This window comes from Hippopotamus amphibius, chromosome 12 (assembly GCF_030028045.1).
Source record: "Hippopotamus amphibius kiboko isolate mHipAmp2 chromosome 12, mHipAmp2.hap2, whole genome shotgun sequence".
Taxonomy (NCBI): domain Eukaryota; kingdom Metazoa; phylum Chordata; class Mammalia; order Artiodactyla; family Hippopotamidae; genus Hippopotamus; species Hippopotamus amphibius.
Genome location: NC_080197.1, coordinates 5,206,979 through 5,227,031, shown reverse-complemented (window position 1 = coordinate 5,227,031; position 20,053 = coordinate 5,206,979). Strand labels below are relative to the sequence as shown.

The 20,053-nt window shown below is 55.5% G+C and overlaps 1 protein-coding gene across 3 annotated transcripts in view; it reads right to left on the bottom strand.

Annotated features, from left to right (window-relative positions):
* Positions 1 to 5,871: 5,871 nt before the first annotated feature.
* Positions 5,872 to 20,053, bottom strand: part of PMEPA1 (prostate transmembrane protein, androgen induced 1) — a 58,416-nt gene continuing 44,234 nt past the window's right edge. For 2 of the 3 annotated variants that reach the window (XM_057703512.1, XM_057703510.1), the window contains exons 2-4: positions 15,466 to 15,620; positions 10,518 to 10,571; positions 5,872 to 10,033 (exon numbers count right to left, since the gene is read on the bottom strand). In XM_057703512.1, coding sequence (XP_057559495.1) covers positions 9,485 to 10,033; positions 10,518 to 10,571; positions 15,466 to 15,576 — 714 coding nt within the window. In that variant the 5' untranslated portion in view covers positions 15,577 to 15,620 and the 3' untranslated portion in view covers positions 5,872 to 9,484. Of the gene's footprint in view, positions 10,034 to 10,517; positions 10,572 to 15,465; positions 15,621 to 16,267; positions 16,558 to 20,053 lie in introns of those variants that run through there. The other variant, XM_057703511.1, reaches the window with a different exon arrangement.

Below are 20,053 nucleotides of genomic sequence, written 5' to 3'. Positions count from 1 at the left end.
TAGGGATGAAAAGCATTTCTGAGAGAGGGTAGAGAGGAAGAGAATCTCCCGGCATGTGGCCTCTGCTTTTTACACCCTCAGTTTGGACCACTCTGTGTTCTGTAAAAACATTAATATTAGGAATTTCTTTCTTTCATCCTGATGAGATAATATCACCTGTGTACTGAAATGTGTGTATGAGCTATTCATCACAAGATAGTTTATAAAGGAGAAGGAATTATAAACAACCTAGATGTCTAACCAAAGGGGACAAGTTAAGGGCTTACCGGGTGGCACAGTGGTTAAGAAATCGCCTGCCAAGTGCAGGGGACATGGGTTCGAACCCTGGGCAGGGAAGATCCCACATGCCATGGAGCAACTAAGCCCGTGTGCCACAACTACTGAGCCTGTGCTCTAGAGCTCATGAGCCACAACTACTGAGCCCACGCATCACAATTACTGAAGCCCACGTGCCTAGAGCCGGTGCTCTGCAATAAGAGAAGCCACTGCAATGAGAAACCCGTGCACCGCAATGAAGAGTAGCCCCCACTAGCCACAACTAGGGAAAGCCTATGCACAGCAACAAAGACCCAACACAGCCATAAATAAATAAATAAATAAATAAATAAATAAATAAATAAATAATAAAATAAATCTTTCAAAGGGGACCAGTTAAGTAAATCAGGAAATCTGTACAATAGAATGCTCTGAAGCTATGAGAAAAATGTGATATAGAACTATATTTATGGGTAAAGAAAGGTGTTCCTAGTATATTAAGGAAAGATGTTTATAAAGCTAGAGTGAGCCTCCATTTTTAAATCCATGTGATTACGTATAACACAGAAAAATGCCTAGAGAGAGTGTGGATTCTCTCTTAGCAATACATAGGTGATTTGTATTCTATCTTTTCTCATTTTTTCTACAGTAAATGTGGATTACCTGTGTGTTTCTTCCGCTGGGGCTGCCATAACAAAATATCGTGAAAGACTGGGGGGCAGGGTGCTTAAAGAATAGAAATTCATCTTTTTACAGCTCTGGAGGCTGGACGCGTGAGATCAGTGTCCAGCCTCCTTGGGTTCTGGTGAGAACTCTCTTCTTACTTTTACATACGACTGATTTCCAACTGTGTCCTCTGATGGTTGAGAAAGAGAGAAAAAGAGGGAGAGAGAGAGCACGAGGTGGGGGGGGGTGGTTGGGAGAGTTCTCTGACGTCTCTTCTTCTAAGGGCACGGATCCCAACAGGGGGGTCCCACACTCATTATGTCACCTAAACCTAATTACCTCTCAAAGGCCCCTCCTCCAAATACCACCACATTGGGGCGTAGAGGGTCAACATATGAATCTGGGGGCATAATGGAGTCCATAGCACAGTGCGATAAAAAATAAGAACAAAACCCGGTGCTTTATATTGAATGGGACTTTGCAAGCCATGGACAATATCCACATAGTCACAGCAATGTAAACAGCATTTACTGAATTTCAGTTTTAGGATCAACTCACAGCTAAAGCACAGAGAACTGAATTATGCCACAGGGCAAAATAGGAATGTCACTCGTCTTGATATGTTGGAAGTAAAAATGGAGAGAATGCAGGTAGAAAGGAAGTGAGAGGAGGTTGGGAAGACGGGGTGAGCTGAAGACCAGGTTGGGGGCACAGCCTCCTCAACTTGCCAGGTGCGGGGTCCGGACACACTGCTCCTGTAGAGGGAACACAAAATAGAGGTGTGGATGACAGTACTTGAAGTCACAAGACAATCATGAAAGGAACCCCAAATAAGAACATTTCTTTATTGGAAAGTAGGGGGGCGTGTCAGTGTGCTAAATCCTCGACCGTCAAGGCAGGAAGTCAGTATGTAATGTCTCAACTTTGGGAAACCACAGACTAGACGTAGGTTATTGTTTTGAAGATTATTGTCTGAGAAGTGGTCATTCTCAGAAGGAAGAGGTATAAGAACGGTTGTTGCCTCTAAGGACTGAGCTGTGTTTGGAAAAGATGGGGCAGGGGGCCCTTGCTTTGGGCCTGCTGTTTTACTTTGATAAAAATGTAAAATATACACAATTAAAAAAAAAAAAAAACTGCATTCCCCCCGTTACCAATGATAAGGGACATCATCCTGCTGATCTCAGAGGGGCTCTCAGCAAGAACCATGGGGCAGGACTCCCCTCCCAGGCTTGTTTCCCCAGGAGGAAACCAGGACTCAGGTTAGTAACACAATCGTGTTTGCAGGACCTTGGGGGGAGGGGTGGTGGAGCAGGTGAAGCCCAGGAGAGATTTTCAGGACAGTGAACCTCTTGTGTAGATACTGTACTGGTAGATACATGACAGGATGCATTTGTTAAGCCTTTACAACACAAAGAATGAATCTTGATGTATGTAAATTAACAAACATTTAGGAGGTCACAGGAACCCAGGATGGAAGGCAGACTGTCACAAGACACTGTGACTGTCTGACAAATGTGTGTCACAGCTTCAGGGAAAGGGATTGGGGGAAAGGGTGCTGACCTAAGTATCTCTGGAAATATGTGACCCTTGATAGGATGTGATGAGAAGGGCACTTTACCTCTGGGGTCTTCCTCCCCCAAACCCCTCATGCCAGTCTAAATTATGAGAAAAACATCAGACAAATTCCAGTAAAGGAACATCATACAAAATACCTGACTGGGACTCCCAACTGAATAAAGTTTAGACTTTAATGATATCAACATCGATTAGTTCATTGTAACAAATATACCACACTGGTATAAGATGTTAATAATGGGTGAAGCTGGGTGTATGGAACCCCTTCTATTTTTCTCAATTTTTCCATAAACATAAAAGTGTTCTAAAAATAAAGCTTATTTTTTAAGGTTTATTAAAAAAAAAAGATACAGAGAAGAATGGCATTCTTTTTTATCTTTGAGTGTGATGCCTGGAGCTGCAGCAGCCACCTTGCAGCCAAGTGAGGTTCTAAAGCTGAGATTGGAAAACTTTTCTATAACTGGCCACATAGTAAACATTTTAGGCTTTGTGGACCATTTGGTCTCTGTCACAACTGCTCAATTTTATGTTATTGCACAAAAGCGGCCATAGATGATGTGTCACTAAACTGGAGTGGTTGTGTGCTAATAAAACTTTATTTACAAAACCAGGCAGCTGGGGATTTGGTCCATGGGTCATCGTAGAGTAGAGAAGGCACGGGTTCTGGATGATGTGGATGGTGGGTGGTTGGGGAGACTAGTCGGCCTGTTAATTTTTAGGTAACTGCTGAGGCCCCAGGCTCATAAAGAGCCACCTGAGGCTGCACCCCTCCCCCCACCCCACCATCTCAATGTCAGACCTGCGGGAGGCCAGGGTGGGGCTCTTCCTGTCCCCTCCAGCACACACCAGCCTGGGGGGCTGTGGAGGGAGGACAGGATCTGCCATGTCACCCTGTGTCCCTGGCAGGGGCGTGGGTGCTGGCACGAGGAGGATGTGAAATTCCCACTTATCAGATTATCCCCAAGCCAAACTGCCCCCCTTCTCTTGGTCGTGTGATTACCTGGTGGGCTTCTCCGTGCCCTCACCCCGACCCTGCCAGGGGCTCAGCCTTCCCTCCAGGGCATGGCTTTGCCAGGCTGTGCAGGTGCCCTGCTGAGTCCCCTCGCAGCCTCTGCTCAGGCAGGCACCCGGGTCAGTCTCTCCTTCCCTGTCTTCCTTCCTCACATCCCTAAACGCCAAATCCAGCCTTCACAGACGCTCCTGGCTCCCAACAGCCTGCTCTCCTAGCCCTCGCTGTACTGGGCTGCGGTCCCAGGCTGTGAGTCTGTCGCAAGAACCAGAAGGCGAGTTCTTGGAGGTCAGGGTTGGGTCTGATGCACCGGCATCCCCCAGCAGTGCTCAGAAAACATGGGCGGAGTGAGTGCAAGGCAGGGCCTCCCAAAAGGAGCTGCCACCTCCACTCAGAACTTAGCATCCTTATATATGAGTTAGCATACTGTATTTGTTTTTCTTGTTCTGGCTTACTTCACTCTGTGTGGCAGACTCTAGGTCTATCCACCTCATTACATATAGCTCCATTTCATTCCTTTTTAGGGCTGAGTGTTATTCCATTGTATATATGCGCCACATCTTCTGTATCCATTCATCCGTTGATGGGCATTTAGGTTGCTTCCATGTCCTGGCTATTGTAAATAGTGCTGCAATGAACATTATGGTACATGTTTCTTTTTGGATTATAGTTTTCTCAGGGTATATGCCCAGTAGTGGGATTACTGGATCATATGGTAGTTCCATTTTTAGTTTTTTAAGGAACCTCCAAACTGTTTTCCATAGTGGCTGTACCAACTTACATTCCCACCGACAGTGCAGGAGAGTTCCCTTTTCTCCACACCCACTCCAACATTTATTGTTTCTAGATTTTTTGAGGATGGCCATTCTGACTGGTGTGAGGTGATACCTCATTGTGGCTTTATTGATTAAAAAAAAAAAAAAAACAGCATTCTGCTTGACACCTAGTAGATGCTCAGTATTAGCTGCAGTGATTTCAGCCATTATTCTGGACTGATACGGTGCTATCTGCTTGAGCCGAACTCTTAGTGGGGGAAAGATGTCCTCTTTTTGGTTAGAATCTGCGACTCCCCTCTCCAGTGGGGAAAAGCTCTGCTCTGACCCCACCACTACCATGTGGTGCTGTCTGTGTGCTCAGCCCAGGACCTGCAAACTCATCCAGAAGCTTCCAGGGACATTCAGTTATATGAAAGCTGTCCCAGGGAGCCTGTTACTAATGAGAGTAGCTAAGATGTGTGTCTGCCAGGCACCCTTTGGCATTATCTAATCAGACACCGCCTCAGAGGCACTGCTGTCAACCCACTGTATAGACCAGGTGACCCAGGGTCAGCAAGGGGAGTGACTGCCCGTAAGAGGAACTCAGGCTCCAAAACCAGGCCAGGAACAGCACCACAGTCCCAGCTGTCACCAACCAAGAGTAATGAGCTCTTTTGGTGTCTCCCCAATTCTCTGTAAACTCTGAGGTTTTTCTTCACCAGAGAGGGGAACAGGTCAGGCAGATGTGTGTCGGGTTCTGCCCCAATCATAGGGTTCTATGACCCAGAAACTTACTACACCCAGGAATGAGGCCAAACAGTGTTCTACCCTGGGGATCGACTCTGTTTTGGATGATCTAAAAAAAAAAAAAATCCCTGACCAGACATGAAAAATGTTTCAATTTAGAGAAATAAGAATTTCTGCAGTGGGTACTGTGAGTGTCCCACCCAGACCCCCTGGGATCCTGTCCCCTGCTTCCATGTGGGTCGCTGCTAGGGGCTCTACCTGGGAACGTTTCCAGAGGGCCACCCTGGGGCCTGGAGGACCCCTCTCTGCCCCACTCTTAGGCAGGAAGAGCCAAGAGTGTCTGCGAGGCTGCCTCTCCCGGGTGTGACCTGCATCCTAGAGCTTCCCACAGATCCCCTGAGGATCAGCCTGAGGCTGGGACTTTGTCAAAAACATTCCCCCTTGCACAGCTTCTCTTCCCTCTTCCTGACTCCCTTCACTGTCTCCCTTGGGAGCACAGCCTTGATATATCCCTTCACACAAGTCCACGCCTCTGGAAAAGCCTCACCTAAGACAGTTTGTTTCTTGTGGTCCTTATCAGAGCTTCCATCATGCCAGGGGAGGATATCCCAAGAGGGAGGAGAAGTAAGCCTAATACCACCAAAATGCACCCCCTGCCTGTGCAAGTGTTTTCACTGGGGTCCCTGAATGCTGCCTGAATTAACACAGAGAGGTTGATGGAATTGCTCAAGGCCACACAGCAGCACCGAGGGACTGCTTCCTTCCCACTAAAGGCCTCCAGGGGTTGGTGCTGGGGGGTGGGGTGGGAGGGGATGTAGGAAAGCAATTCAGACCAAGAAAGTGAAAGAGCCTTGTTCCAAAGAATTGTAAAATTTATTGTATAAGTATTGCAGCTTTTCAGAATGTCATCATTGCCACTAATGATTATTGATACACAACAAGCGATTTCATCAGGCCTGTGGATTGGCATCCAAATACAGAGTCTTACGCAGCAGCAACATGGGCACGGCACCCAGCGTGCCACGAAGAGTTTACATACGTGTAACTTGAACAGAACTTGGGAAACAGGGCTGCAAAAGAGAGCGGTTCCAACGCCAAGGGAGCAACCTAAAAGCGTCGCCATCAGCACAACCACCATGGGATCAGGCAGGCACACAGGAACACAGCGGTCCTTCTGAGCTCTATAGGACAGCGAAATCTGAAGCGCAGTTTCCGGAAAACCAAACAGAACGAAACATTTTCTCTCCTTTATCATCGGGATGTTTACGGATCTGGAAGCTTGGTGTTGCATGTTGAAAAAGAATTCTCTGAAACGTACAATTCACAGAGCAGACAGACAAGGACAGGGAGTGGGTTCGGTCCTCGCCCGGCCCGGGTGTTCACTACACGTGGGCAGGAGTAGCTCTCAGCTCCTGGCAACAACACGGAGATGTGGACGGCTCTTAATGCACTTTGCTAAGTCCGTCTGCGTAGACCTGGGCTTTGCGGGGGAGAGAGTTTTCCTCCGGAGGAAATGTGGGGAAGCCATGAGAGGATCAGAGGAAGCCGAGCTCTGCCACCTTCTCTGAGCCCAGCCTGGTCCCCCTCCAACCAGCCACTGCCGAGGACCCCCACCCCAACTTTCTACTGGAAAGAGGGGGCCTCCCGAGGGATGCTCAAAGGCTTTTCAAAGGTGAGGGCACGACAGCCAACATCTAGAGGAAGGAGTGTACCCCCAGGGCTCTGGGTCCAGCAGAGGAACCAAGAGCTCTGCAGAAACACACCCCATGGTTTTCTTGGGAGGTGCCCTGGCCTTGACAAGCTGCTCTGCCATGAACTTCTGCAACTGTCACCTGCTGGGCACGGAGGCCAGGGACAACGCAGCAGTATAGAGGCCTGGACTGCAATCCTGGGGTGTAACGAGAGGATGGGGGGTGCTCTGCCCTCAAGCCAGCTGAGGTCAGTAACCACCCCCCACCCCACGTCCCTCTTTTAACTTGCTGCCCACGCGGCAAATGCAGAGCACACCACCAAGCAACAAGAGTCAAGGTTTGCTTGAGGCCCTCAGGGACACGTCGGCCTGGCTTTTGTCCGCTGCTACTCGCACAAACAAGGTCCACGTCCAGGTGTTTGACCCCGATGGATGTTAAACGTGTGTTGACGAGAGCCTGGAGGGGCAGGAGGGGAGAGCTGACCGAGGGAGGCACGTCCGGGGCGGAGGGAGGGACACGGCACCAGGGCGATGGGGATGTTTTTAAAGAAGCGGTAGCCCTCTGACCCCCCCGAGCAGGAAGGCCAGGCCCGGGTGAGCAGGGCATGGTCCAGGAGCGCCGCTGCCAGGGGAGAAGAGGGGTCAACCGCTTTCTCAGTAAGGCACTAGGGAGACGCTTCACACAAAGGAAAGATATGTTTTTTAAAAACTTCATCTATAAATGTGTCCCTGTACCTTTCAGGACAGACTCTGTGGATGTCTCTGCATGAATGACCTTTTCAAAGAATCTTCGAGAGAGAAGCAAAGGTTAGGCTGAAGACCCCACGAAGAGGCAGGTTTTATTGTCAAGGTACCAGCACTTTCTGCCAGGCTGGTGAGCGGGCACTCAGACACCTCGGTCACCTTTTGGTCACCATGGTCTTAAAAGGTATATATAGAAATAGAGTTCCAATGGTCAGAACTTCAAAACTGTTCTCGAGTTTTTGTTTTTTCAAGTAATAAAAAAGTTGTTTGAAATCATCAGTTATTGCCTCTCATACCTTTCTCTTGTGTTAACTGGCTACACGGCATTCTGCCAAAAATGAAGAGACACCTCTCTGGGATGGAGGGTGGCAGGGGGTGGAGGGGGCCTGCTCTTCTGCTGGGGGCACCACCCCAGGGACTAGTAGCCTGTCCTCAGTGGGAGGAAGGACCCCCGCTCCACTCTCCCCCGCCGTCTCTATTTGCGTGCGCGGGCACACACATGCCACTGGCGAGGGGTCCTGCCAAAATCTACTCAGTAAAATCCTGGTGAACGAGAGTTGTGTCTGAGAAAGACGCTTATGAAAAGAGATACATAAACACACCAGAAACAATGCTTTCCACAGGGAAGGGGATGAAATGCGAAAGAGAGAAGGGAAAGAGTTCTGCTCCTACTTCCTCACGCTCGAGTTTGCGTTGCTTTGACTGGTTTTCTGGCTTTAACCCTTTCGCAGTGTCCTGGGAGAAACTTGGGCATGCCACTTTCTCATCTCTGGTCTTCTGGCTATGGGCCTGTTACATGAGAATCGATACAGAAAGACAGGGATGAGGTCACACGGCTAGTCCTCTGGGCCTTTCCTATACGCCAGGGGGCTGCACCCGCTGCAGCCAGTAGAGTCTAGAGCCAGCCGAACCGCCAAAGCCTCCGGCTCGCACAAACCACCTGACCGCCTCTGGCATGGCCCTGGCAATGCAAGCAGGGGGCGGGGAGCACCTTAGCAGGGCCCCTTCCTACGGGGACCTTCATGGTTCACAAAAGAGGAGAAAAAAATAAGATTCCTTCAGTAACAGTTTATCTTCATTTCAGGAAGAGCAAAGCCCACCTCCTGGAACTCGGGGCCTCGAGTAACTTTCCTACTTCTTTTGCCATCCAAAGGCTGTCCTGGCCCAGAGGGGGTAAAAACACGTCTCCTTCGGGAGGGAATGTATAACGAGGTAATAACCTAGCACTAGACAGAAGCTTCCACTCTGCAGGAAATCAGCCCCTCTGGGAGCCTCTCTCCAGACTCAGCGTGGAGCCCACCCTCTGCCTGACGTCCACCATGAAATTTCGACATTTCTCCCTTAAAAGTCTCAACAGACGTTGATAGAAGTCTCCATCAAACAAGCACTGACATATTTATATTAAAAAATAGTGCAAAAGCTCAACATTTATATAAATAACTCTAAACCCCTGCTTTGTAGTTTTTTTTTCTTTACAAGGTAATACACACTTTCTGAGTTGGCACTCAAAAATTGCCATTTTTTTTTCTCTTCTAGTTCAGAAAACAACTTTTTTTGTAATAGGCCTCTTCTAATACAAAAATACTCCTGCCCTCGCACATACAGTTTCTCTTATTTTATATATATTTATATATATAATATTGCAGATCTTTAAACAAAGGTTTTGTGCAAATATGTCTTTAAAGTTAAGTGAAATCATCATACACAAACAAAAGAAAGTAAGCATTCACGCACGCAGCTCAACTAGAAACAGAAAAGACTAGTGTAGAATTTTTTTTTCTCTTTTGCCTTCAAGACACAGCTCAACAAAGAAACGTGGTTTTTTTTTTTGTTTTGTTTTGTTTTTTTTTGCAAGCTTTCTTAGCTTGTGCATTCAGACCAGACAGAACATGTAAATATTTATACACAGAGAGGTGGGGAGAGGATGGTTACGCGTCGCATTTTCTGTGTGTCGCCCCGTCCTCCTCTCTTTTCTTTCAAGAAGTGCGGAGTGTTTTGCTGTTTTACCTACGGCGCCCCGGCTCCAGCCCGGCCCCCCGACTCCTAGAGGGGGTGTCCCTTCTGTTTATCCTTCTCTTTGCTCCAGGCTGCTGTGCTCTCCAGGTGTGCGATGTGGGCGGGGTGCAGCCGGGTCCCCTCCAGCAAGGAGGCTGGCCCGCTGCTCTGCTGGTGCTGGAAGGCGGAGGCCCCGGGGTAGTGGCCGATGACCTCGCTGTAGGTGGGGGGCGGCCCCTCCATGCGCCCGCCGCCCCCGTAGCACGTGGCGCTGATGCCCGAGTTACTGCTGGGGGGGCAGGGGCCACCCAGCACGGCACTGTCCATCAGGTCGCTGTCGAAGATGGTTCTGTTTGGGGGGGCGCGCACGGACTCCCGGTTCAGCTCCAGCTGCTGCTCGGGGTCCCGCAGCTGGAGCGTGCAGGGGCCCTGGTAGGGCGGCGGCTCCTCCCCGTCCGACAGCGAGATGGTGGGCGGCAGGTCGATCTCGTGCTGCAGGTACGGGTAGGTGGGCTGGAAGCGGTGGAAGCGGTCCCGTTGGGCGAAGGCGGGCACGGTCAGGCGCTCGGTGGGCCGGGGCGGGGCGTAGACCTGCGGCTGGAGGGGAAGAGCGGAGTGAGGGTCCCCCAGCAGCAGGGCCCCGGGGACTCTGCTCTCTGGGAAAAGGGGGGGACGGCCGCAGGGTGGGGGTGGAGGGATGGAGAGGAGCAGAGCCCAGAGGCCAGGCCCCGGGTGCCCCGCGAGCCCTGGAGTGAGCATCGCCACACAGGCGAAAGCGGGCAGCTGCCTTTGTCCTTCTGGGTCGCAGATTCTGAGGGCTCCCCCCTGTTGGAGGCGGGGGGAGTGTATAATGTCCCGGGAGGGACCACCCCACGGTCAAGGAGGAGTCTTCAGAGAAGGGCAGGTGCGCGCCTCCAGCAGCCACTCCACTGGCAGGGGAGGTGTCTCTGGCCCAGATTAGGGGAGCTACTGGCAGGGGGATTTTGGGGCCCACCACAGCAGCCTTGGGGGGCAGGCGGGGGTGGGGAGGGAGGGGACAGGGGGCAGGGAGCGGTGGAAGGGAGGCTGCGTTGGGTCTCACCTCTGGGATTCCACTGCCTGACACCGTGCTCTCTGAGGGCCAGAGGCATCCTTCCTGTATGGGGAGGAAGAGGACAGGGTCAGTGGGACAGGCAGAGGTGGGAGAACAAAGGGACAGCCTGTCCTGGACTCTGAGCGCCTCACTCGGCATGAGGTGCTGCACCCATCCCCCCTCCAGACCCACAGGGACGACCCCAGTCTGGGCCTGGACATTTCTCTCGGACAGGACACGATCGCCTGGTCACTGATCTCCCAGCTCCCAAAGCTGCCCCCCGAAAATGCATCCTCCGAACTCACACTTTCCAAAACATACATCTGATTCGTGGGTCCCTCCTTCTCAAAACCCTCCAGCAGCTTCCAGGGCCTTAGAATACATCCAAATGAACTGGTGAACTGGCTCATAAGAAAGCCTAGGTGCTTGCTGTGCGACCTCGGGCAAGGTACTGCATCTGAAAACGTGGATAATTGCCGTACTTGTTGAAGAACTGAAGGAGGCAAACATGCAAACTCCCTGGGGTGCACGCAGCCCTCAGTGAGCTGTGACAGAGCTGGGTGCCACCACCACTCTCCCTCCTGTCACGGTGACCCACTATCTAGTACGTGGAAGTGCTACATGTGCACCACAGGGTCTTTGCACTGGCTGCCCCAATGCACAGCTGGCTCCTTCTCCCTTTTCAATTCCAGTGCCCCTACAGCCTTTCCCTAACATCATATCTAAAGGGCCTTCTTCCATTAAACATCCTGTCATCTGCTTATTTCCTTCAACACATCTGTCATATCTGTAATCACCTCGTCCACACATTTAATATTTAGCATTTTATACTCTGTCTCAGCCCCTGTTTATTGTGAGCCCAATTTATAGATGAAGAAATACAGGACAGTCAATCATGCAATCATGCAGCACCATTTCTGTGCTGGTGATACGCATGGATAGCCCCGGGCCTGCGGGGAGGAATTCCTTCCTTCCTTTAATTTAATTTTTTTAATTAATTAATTAATTTATTGGCTGCGTTGGGTCTTTGCTGCTGGGCTTTTGTAGTTGCGGTGAGTGGGGGCTACTCTTTGTTGCAGAGTGCGGGCTCCTCATTGCGGTGGCTTCTCTCTTGTTGCAGAGCATGGGCTCTAGGGGCATGGGCTTCAGGAGCTGTGGAACATGGGCTCAGTAGTTGTGGCTCACAGGCTCTAGAGCACAGGCTCAATAGTCATGGTGCACGGGCAAAGTTGCTCCGCGGCATGTGGGCTCTTCCTGGAGCAGGGATTGAACCCATGTCCCCTGCATTGGCAGGTGGATTCTTAACCACTGCACCACCTAGGAAGTCCCCTTTAATTTTACAGTTTTATTGAGATGTAACTGCCATACAATCAACTGCACATATTCAAAGCATACAATTTGGTTAAGTTTTGGCTTATGTATATACCAAGAGCCCATCACCACAATCATGATAATGAACATATCTATCACCCAAAAGTTTCCTTGGGGACATGTTTTCTGGAGGGTTCCCAGGTAAGACGATTCTCACCTGCAGCCTGGGGAGGAATTGCCTGGAGGGCTGCAATTTCCTACATGGCCACTAGGGGGCTCTGTGTCTCTCAAAACTGTCCCATCAGGAAAGCACTTATCCCACAAAGACTCACCGGGGTCTAGTTTATTCCAGGTGTGGGGATACAGAGGGCAGACGTACACATTACTGTTCATACAGTCATCAGTGGACATTTTGTTACTGATATTAGGAAAGCCTTGGTGCCAGGAACTGTGCTAAACTCTTTAAAGCACTAACTCAACTCTCCTGACAAAACCTGCAAGCAGGCTGAGGGTGGGTGGCTGAGCTGAGCTGAGCTGGTAAGAGGTAGTGCTGGGTCCAAACCTCGCCTGCCGCCTGCAGAATCATTCAGGCTCAAGCCGGCCCCGCAGGCTCTGTGGCCCCTAGTCAGGCCCCTGGCACAGCCCATGTGGGTACCAGAAGCAGGCGGGGGGACACCCACCCGCTCTCCATCCAAGTCGGGAGCTCTGGGGAGGGGTGAAAGTAGCCAAGGTCAGCTTGGACAAATGCGACCCAGACAGGCCCCTGCCTAAAACCCCATGAGGCCCTCCGCCCCAGGTCCCAGCAACCTCTTCCCACCGCTGTCTGCCCCCCAGACCTCCACTGAGCCGTAGCCCAGGGAGTCTTCACCCACGATGGTTAGGAAAACATCAATCAGTGCCTGGGAGGCTCCACCACAGACCCCAGAATCAATGCCAACCTTGTCACCTGACTACTCCCAACTGGTGCACCTGGAGGTCACCTCCTCCAGGGAGGCCTCCAGGAACCGCCCACCTGCCAGATGCCCCTCCCCAGGCCCCCACAGCATCTCAGCTCCTGGGTCAGCCTGGCCCTGCTGTGAGTAACCCGGCGTCCAGCTGGCTGCACTGTACCTGCCCACAGGCCGTGTCTCAACACATCTCGTTCCCTGGTTCAGTGACTGGGCCTGACAGCTTTCCAGGTGCAAATGCCAGACCCACGGGGCTGTTCCTGGCAGCTTCTCCTCTCACCCTCTCCACCCCTGAAACCTCCTTCTCTTTCGAAAAGCATCCTTGGAGAGCACATCTGGCTGCCCATGGCTTCCCCATCTAGACCAGGGGTCTGCAAACCAACTCCATAGCAGGCCAGGCGGTCTGTCACACCACTAACAAGGCCTTGTTCTGTGGCCACTAACAAGGGGGACCGTGGCCACAGAAAAGACTATGGGGATAAGCCAAGATGACCTGATTCACAGAGTGGGCGGCTGGCCAGCCCTGGTCTGTCTACACCCGGGTGACTCCCCACCTGCCTTCAGCTGCAGGCTCCGAGCCACGGGCTGTGCCGCTGCAGTGGCTAGTGTCACTGGTATCACCGTTACGCAGTACGTTCCAGCTTCTCTGGGAGCAGCTCCAGGCGGGGAAGTGAGGTCCCAGGGCCGCAGGGCTTACCTGCACGTGAACCCCACCCTCTGACAGATGCGGAAACTGAACTCCCAGGGGCTCACCCTGAAGAGGGGCCAGAGAGGACAGCCACGCCAGGGGTGGGCCCAGCCCCAAGCAGACAGCGGCTGCGTTCGGGCCTCTCTGGGAAGTCACGGGGCCCCGAGACTCCTCAGACACGCCCTGTCTGGCCGGGGCCCCAGGGGAGCCGCCACACGTACTTCAGGTCTAACAAGCCTCCGTGTTTACCCAGCCAGGCATCCCCGGGCGCCCGTGCAGGTGGCTGGTAGACGTCGGGGGGCACTTTCTTTTAGCCCCATATGGTCAGGAACCAGAGCCCAAGTGCTGACCTCTGTCCGGGCATGAAATCCCAGTGCTGCTCACAGGGCCGTCCCCCCCTCTGGTGGCAAGGGTCCCTCACGCTGGAACCTCTGCCGTCTCCCCAGCTGCCTTGGCTGACTTCACCCTCCCTGTGACCATGCAGGGTGGGCAGGAGAAAGGCGTGTTCCACCCATTTTACAGATGCATATGCTGAGGCTCAGAGGGGCAAGATGCCCCACGCTGGAGCACTGCTACCAGGCTGGTGTCTTCCCCTTTGTCTAAAGTGCCCTCACTTGCCCCAGCACCTGAGGGGGCACAAAAGCAGGCCGTAGGCTCTCGAAGCTGTCACTTAGAAGCTGTGTGGCCCCAGGCAAACGTGTCCACCTCTCTGAGCCCCAGTTTCTCCTCTGTAAAATGGGTGGGAGTCGGTGAGTGCACACGCAGCAGTGCAGCTGGTGGCACCGTCACTCGGGCAACACCAACAGCAAATAAACACCGAGGTGAGCCCTGCAGAAAGCTGCTGAGTGCCCTCCAGACACACCAGGCCTCGGGGCTGGGGCACCCAGTGTTCCCGGCAGAGGGACCAGAGCGGATGCTCCCTTGCACTGATAACCTGGTGATGCATGGGGGCCTGATGCAAGCGGAGATGCCCAAACCTGCCAGGAACAGGCCTACCAGCCCGACTTGGCCCAGCCCCACCGACTCAGGCACTGCCGCCATCTCCAGGTGTCCCCCAGAGAGTCGGGAGGCCACGTCCACTGCCGCCTCCTTGTCCTATCACCACCCCCACCCCGCGCCCGGGGAACATGGACTGAGATGTGCTCCCTGCACAGCCCCAGGGCCACCCACGGGCCCCCTTCTCCCTGTGACCCACAGCCCGCCCATCAGACAATCCTGTCCTGTCCAGGCTATTATAGGACACCTCGCAGGCATGGAGGTGGAAACCCTTTAGCGATGGACTCTGCGCTGCTGCTGAGGAACACCCAGCGGTGGGCCGGGGTGGCCGCAAAGGCACAGGTGAATGAGGGGCACATGGTGCTCAGATCTAGAGGAGGGGGAGCTCCTGCCCTGCTGGCAGCTGCTCCATCTGCCCCAGCTTGTGGAGTCTTGAGGGGATATTCCTGGGTTTCCAGAGTTCTAGTGACATATCAAACCGCAGTTGTGTAGGTGACAGCAAGGACAGTGCTGCACGTGTCCTTCTCACCCTTCCTGCACTCGTTCCCCACCCCCCACCTTCGTTTCTTCCTTCAGAGTTCGGCCTCAGGGGCTCCCCTTGACTGTCCCTCGTAAACCAGCCACCCTGGGATTCCCGGCGATGCCCCGCAGCTTCCTTCAGAGTATCTGGCGCTCCTATCTGTCTGCATCCAGCCCACCAGGCAGCAAGCCCCTGCAACTTGCTTGAAGCTATCTCCCCTCAATGCCTGGGAGGGTTCTAGACCCTCAGAGGGTGCTCAGCAAATGTCTGTCCAATGAATAGATGGATGCCCAGACCGACGGATGGATCTGGCTCCTTTCTGTCTGGGTCACTGCCTATACCTCTAAGTCCTCCCCATCGCACCCCTCCCCTCCCCCAGACTGACTCCCTGCTGTCAGTTCCCGTGAGCACCCGACCCCGGTACCATGGGCACTTGATCAGGGGCGTCCACGGGCCCCTGGGGGCTCAGGGTGCGACGGGAGGGTAGGCACTCACCGAGGACAGGGCGTCTTCCCTCCTCCTGCCCTGGCTGTGCCGGCCGATGAAGGAGCGAGCGGACAGCTTGTAGTGGCTCAGCAGACACGTGATCACCACCACCATCACCATGACCACCACCACGATGACGGTGATCTCAACGAACTCCAGCTCCGCTGCAAGACCAAGGGGACCCGTGAGACCTGGGGACCCCGGTGCAGGCAGGGGCTCAGGGCCAGCCTTTCTGAGTGTCCACACACGCTGACACACATGCACAGCCAACAGCCCCCCCAACACACAACCCTAACACTCCTACAGACCCACACACGCACGAACACAAACGAACACAGATAACACACCCCCCCACACACACACTTCTCACACACACAAGACACACAAAGACACGCCACCCTCCACAGGACAGGGTGTGTGAGGACCACCCCACCTCCAGGAAGAGGCCTCAGAAAAACCACATTCCGGGCGCTGCAACTCTCATTTCTTTTTTTGGGGTTTGTTTTGTTTCTCCCTCAGAAGGCGGAAAAACCCTCAAGTACTGGGAAAGGAAGGAGGTTATTTTGATCCTGCCGGAGTCGGGGCGGTTTCTGCTGACTCGAGCGGGTCCGTGTCGGGGCGGCTCGGCAGCTGGCCGTGCCCGGTGCCAGCAGAGCCCCCAGCAGTGGCGGGCGAGACGCTGGGGACCTGGGCAGGGACACAGCGGCAGAGGGGGCGCAGCTGGCCTCCCCCAGCCCGAGGCCACCCACGGGCGAGCCAGGGAAGGCGCCTCCCCAGATCCTGGACGTCGGGCAGGAAGACCCCCCCTCACCAACAAGCAGTTAGCTGAGGGCCCTCCAGGGGCACAGGTTCAAGCTCAGGACCACTGACTCAGCTCTTCCTCCTCCCAGACAGACACACGGAAGCCAGGGGCGTGGGGGCGGGCTGGGGGTGGGGACTGGAAAGCCGGCAGAGGGAGGTGTGCTGTGTCACGCGGGTGTCACCCAAGCGGGGCCCAGCCACAGCCTGCGAGGGCAACCCCGCCTGCCACCAGCCCCGGCCTCCAGCGGGAGATCGACATGTCCCGGTGGACGTCCCTGTTCACGCAGCAGCAGAAGCCCCTCCATGCGCCGCCCGCCCCCAACATCCTCTCCGAAGCCCTGGCCACCCCTTCTTCCCCGCCAGGCTCTGCGGGACGCCCACCTTCTCCTGCCACACTAAGCCTCTGCCCAACCGTGCCAGGGTCTGCCTGACGCCATTAGTGAGTCCGGTGAGTCTGCCCCCCGGGGGACATGGAGCCGTGCCCGGGGACACCAGTGGCAGTCGCAACTGCGGGCGCCCCGGAATCTGGGGCGGGCAGGCTGATGCTCCGTATCCCACAGGGCACAGCACGTCCCACCGCAAAGCACGTGCCGGGGCTGAGCGGCTCGGTCCAGGGCTGCGCGTGTACACGGGGGCTCTCTATCATCCTGTGCCCCAGGTGCCGAGACCCAGGTTCGGGTCAAGTGAGGCGCACGCAGCTGCCCACTGGACACCCACCTCCGCACCCGGGAGTTCCATCGGGACCTGGGCCTTGGCCCTGGCCTGTGGGGGGGGGGGAGCTGCATCCCTACCGTCCCCTGGGGGTGGCGGGGGCAAGAGGGAGGATGAAGGAGCCAGGGACTTTGGTGAGACCTTCCCGAGCCCGAGAAGCCCAGGCCCCGCCTGGAGGGAAACTGGACAGGCCTCTCACCCCGCAAGGGACTCTTTCACGTTCCCTGCCAGGAGGGCGGCAGGGCCTGGGGTGGGCAAAGCCCAGGTCTCTGGCCTCAGACCCAGTCCCTGTGGCCACCCCTCCTGCCTCCCCAGACAGGCTGGTCCGGGGCCTGTCCGCCGGGGCCCGGGATAAAGCTGCCCATTCAGGGGACACACAGGCTGGCTTTGTGCAGCACCCACGCCCCCTCCTCAGAGGGGCCTGCACGCCCTCCCCGACGCCGTGCACTCTTCACCCCAGCCGGGACCTTCACCCCTCTCCCCTCCCTGCGCCGTCTCCAGAGGCCCTGCCCACCCTGCCTGCAGGCAGGGAGGGGTGCGCTGCCTGTGTCTGCCCCAGGCCCCCGCGGCCTGCAGGGCCCTGGCCAGGCCGCTGCCCGCCTCCCGTTGTTGCCCGGTGGCCGAGGCGACAGGGCTGGTGGGCCCACGAGGGCCATGACCAGGCCCCGGCAGTCCGAGCCGGTGGCACAAACCCCACAGCTCTCCTGACCCCCAAAGGGCAGGAGGACCTAGTGTCTGGGGGCCAGTGTCCAGGGTGAGAGGGTCACCCCCAGAAAGGAGAGCAGGGTGCTGATGGCACCCATGTGATCACATGGCCCCTGGGCCACAACATGCATGTGCGGGAAGAGAGCTAAACACTCAGAGGAAGAGGAACCACAAATCACTTCCAGGCTGTATTCTGGAAACCAGAGGCCTGGGGTCTTGGACAGAGAAGGGTTCCCGAGGCCCTGCGGCAGCTCAGGGGCCAGCACAGTGGACCCCCAGGCCGGCGCCATGACCCTGACTCACTGAGTCCATCCCCGTTTCCCCGTGTAGGAGGAGGCCGCAGTGCGGGCGCCACGTGCCCAGCACTTGGGGAGCTCTCCCTCGAGGTGACCCGAGTCGTGGGGGCTCCCAGCACCCCAGCCACCGCAAAACGCGGCCAGCCCAAACCCAGGAGGCTGAAGAGAGAGGGTCGAGCAGCACTGGGTTGGGTTTTCCAGGCCGTGCGGACACGACATCGCGGGACGGGGGTACCGACGGGGTCGGGAGCGGCTCCCCCAGCCAGCAGGTGCTCACGCCAGCCCACGAGGCACAGAACACTCTCGCTAGCCCACGAGGCACAGAACACTCTCGCTGGGCGCTGCGCCCTTCGCCGTGGGGTGAAGGGCGCTGGTCATGCTGACAGCACATCCACGAACTCTCACACTCAGGGTGCTCCTTCCCGGAGACGCTGCCTGCGGGGCACATGAGCCCACTTCCCAGGGAAACGCATCAGAAAGCACCTGCTGGGGCAGGTGGCATACCAGGCCCGAGGGCACTCGTGTCCACAGCCCCGGGCCGCCACTCAAAGGAACCACCGGAGCTGCAGGCGGCCACCCTCTTCACACAGGCTGTGCCGTCCACGTGGCCGCATGCTCCACCTGGGCTCCCGTTCTGCTTGACGTCACCTGCCTGGCCCCTGTGGGCAGCCTGGGCTTCAGCATTCGTGCCCAACTCCTCACTCCTGCTCCCACGGCAGGCAACACTAACTGAGCAGAAGTTCCTCCCCACCAGGTCCACAGGGCACTCTAGACAGGCACTGCTCATTGAAAGCCCAGCGGGCCAAACAGGACAGCCCCCAGGCAGGCTGGGCCGGTGCGGTCACACCTCCCCGTCGCTCCAGGACCTAGAAACTGCTGGTGAAGCTGCCTGGCCTTTAACACCGGCAACATTCAAGAGTTTTAAGGGCGCCGATCAGGCCAAAGCCCGCAGGATGGGTGGCTTCAGGAGTTCCAGCCAAGACAGGAGCCCCCGAGATGGGGAGCCACACCGCTCCTGCTGGACATGGGCCAAGTGCCCAGCACAGTGGCGGGAAGGGTGGGTCCAACCGCTGCCCCCCACTCGGCTCAGGTCTCCTGTGACCGTGGGACTCAGTGAAGCAAAGGGAGACCAGAGCAAGAGGGGACGGCAGGCTGGTCCACAGCCCGAGCTCCCTGCTGTCGTGGCGACCACCCGGGGGACTCCAGTCAGGATGCTAACACGTGCAGCACACGCACAGCCCTGCTTTGAGCCCGCCTCCCCCAAGTCTGGGAGGTGCCAGCCATCACCACTGCCATTTTGCAGGTGAGCATAGGGAGAAGTCGCTCTAGATCAAAGGGCAGGGCCGGTCCCGAACCTAGAGCCTCCCTGAGGAAGCGAGAAGGGCAAATTCTGCTGCGTTCTCCCAGCTGTCCCAGAGTATCTGTTAGTTTCCCCTCCCACGCTGGGAGCATCTCTGAGGATGCCCGGTCCTGCCCTCCGTCCTGCCTTCCTGCACCTGCCAGCTGTGTCACCCTGGGTGTACACAGCCCTGTGAGCTCCCGGCGGCAGGAGGGCATGAAATGGTAGATGTCAAGGGCTCAGAACAGGGCAGGAAGCAGCTGTCACCGCTGTCACAATTCCCAACACGCCTCCGGGGACAACAGGCACCCCTCCCCCAGGCCGACGCCCTGGAAACGCTGAGCGTGCCTCACGGGCCTCTGTCCCAGGGTCAGTCCAAACAGGTCACCCAGGGTGGCAGCTGGACCTACGGGCCCCGGTCCCTGCGCCGAGGACAGGAGCCTTTGTGGGGGAAACATCACATTTCCCTTATTCCGTCCTGGGTGTCAAGTCCAGTCACTGGGGGTGGGGGCAGGAAGAGGTCCTGCCACTTTTCTTCATCATCTCCCCCTTGGGGTGGGTGATGGATGCAGCAGGCTCTCGGGGGTGGCCAAGCCCATCTCCACATGCAAAGTAAGGTCACTCTAATTTGACTGAGCGTCTTCTTTCCTCGTGAGTAATTTCAAATTAACAGATTCGTCTGCCTCACTGGAGTGGCCTGACCCTCCTTTGGTCTTCTCCTCCAGAGACAGACGCAGTCACTTTG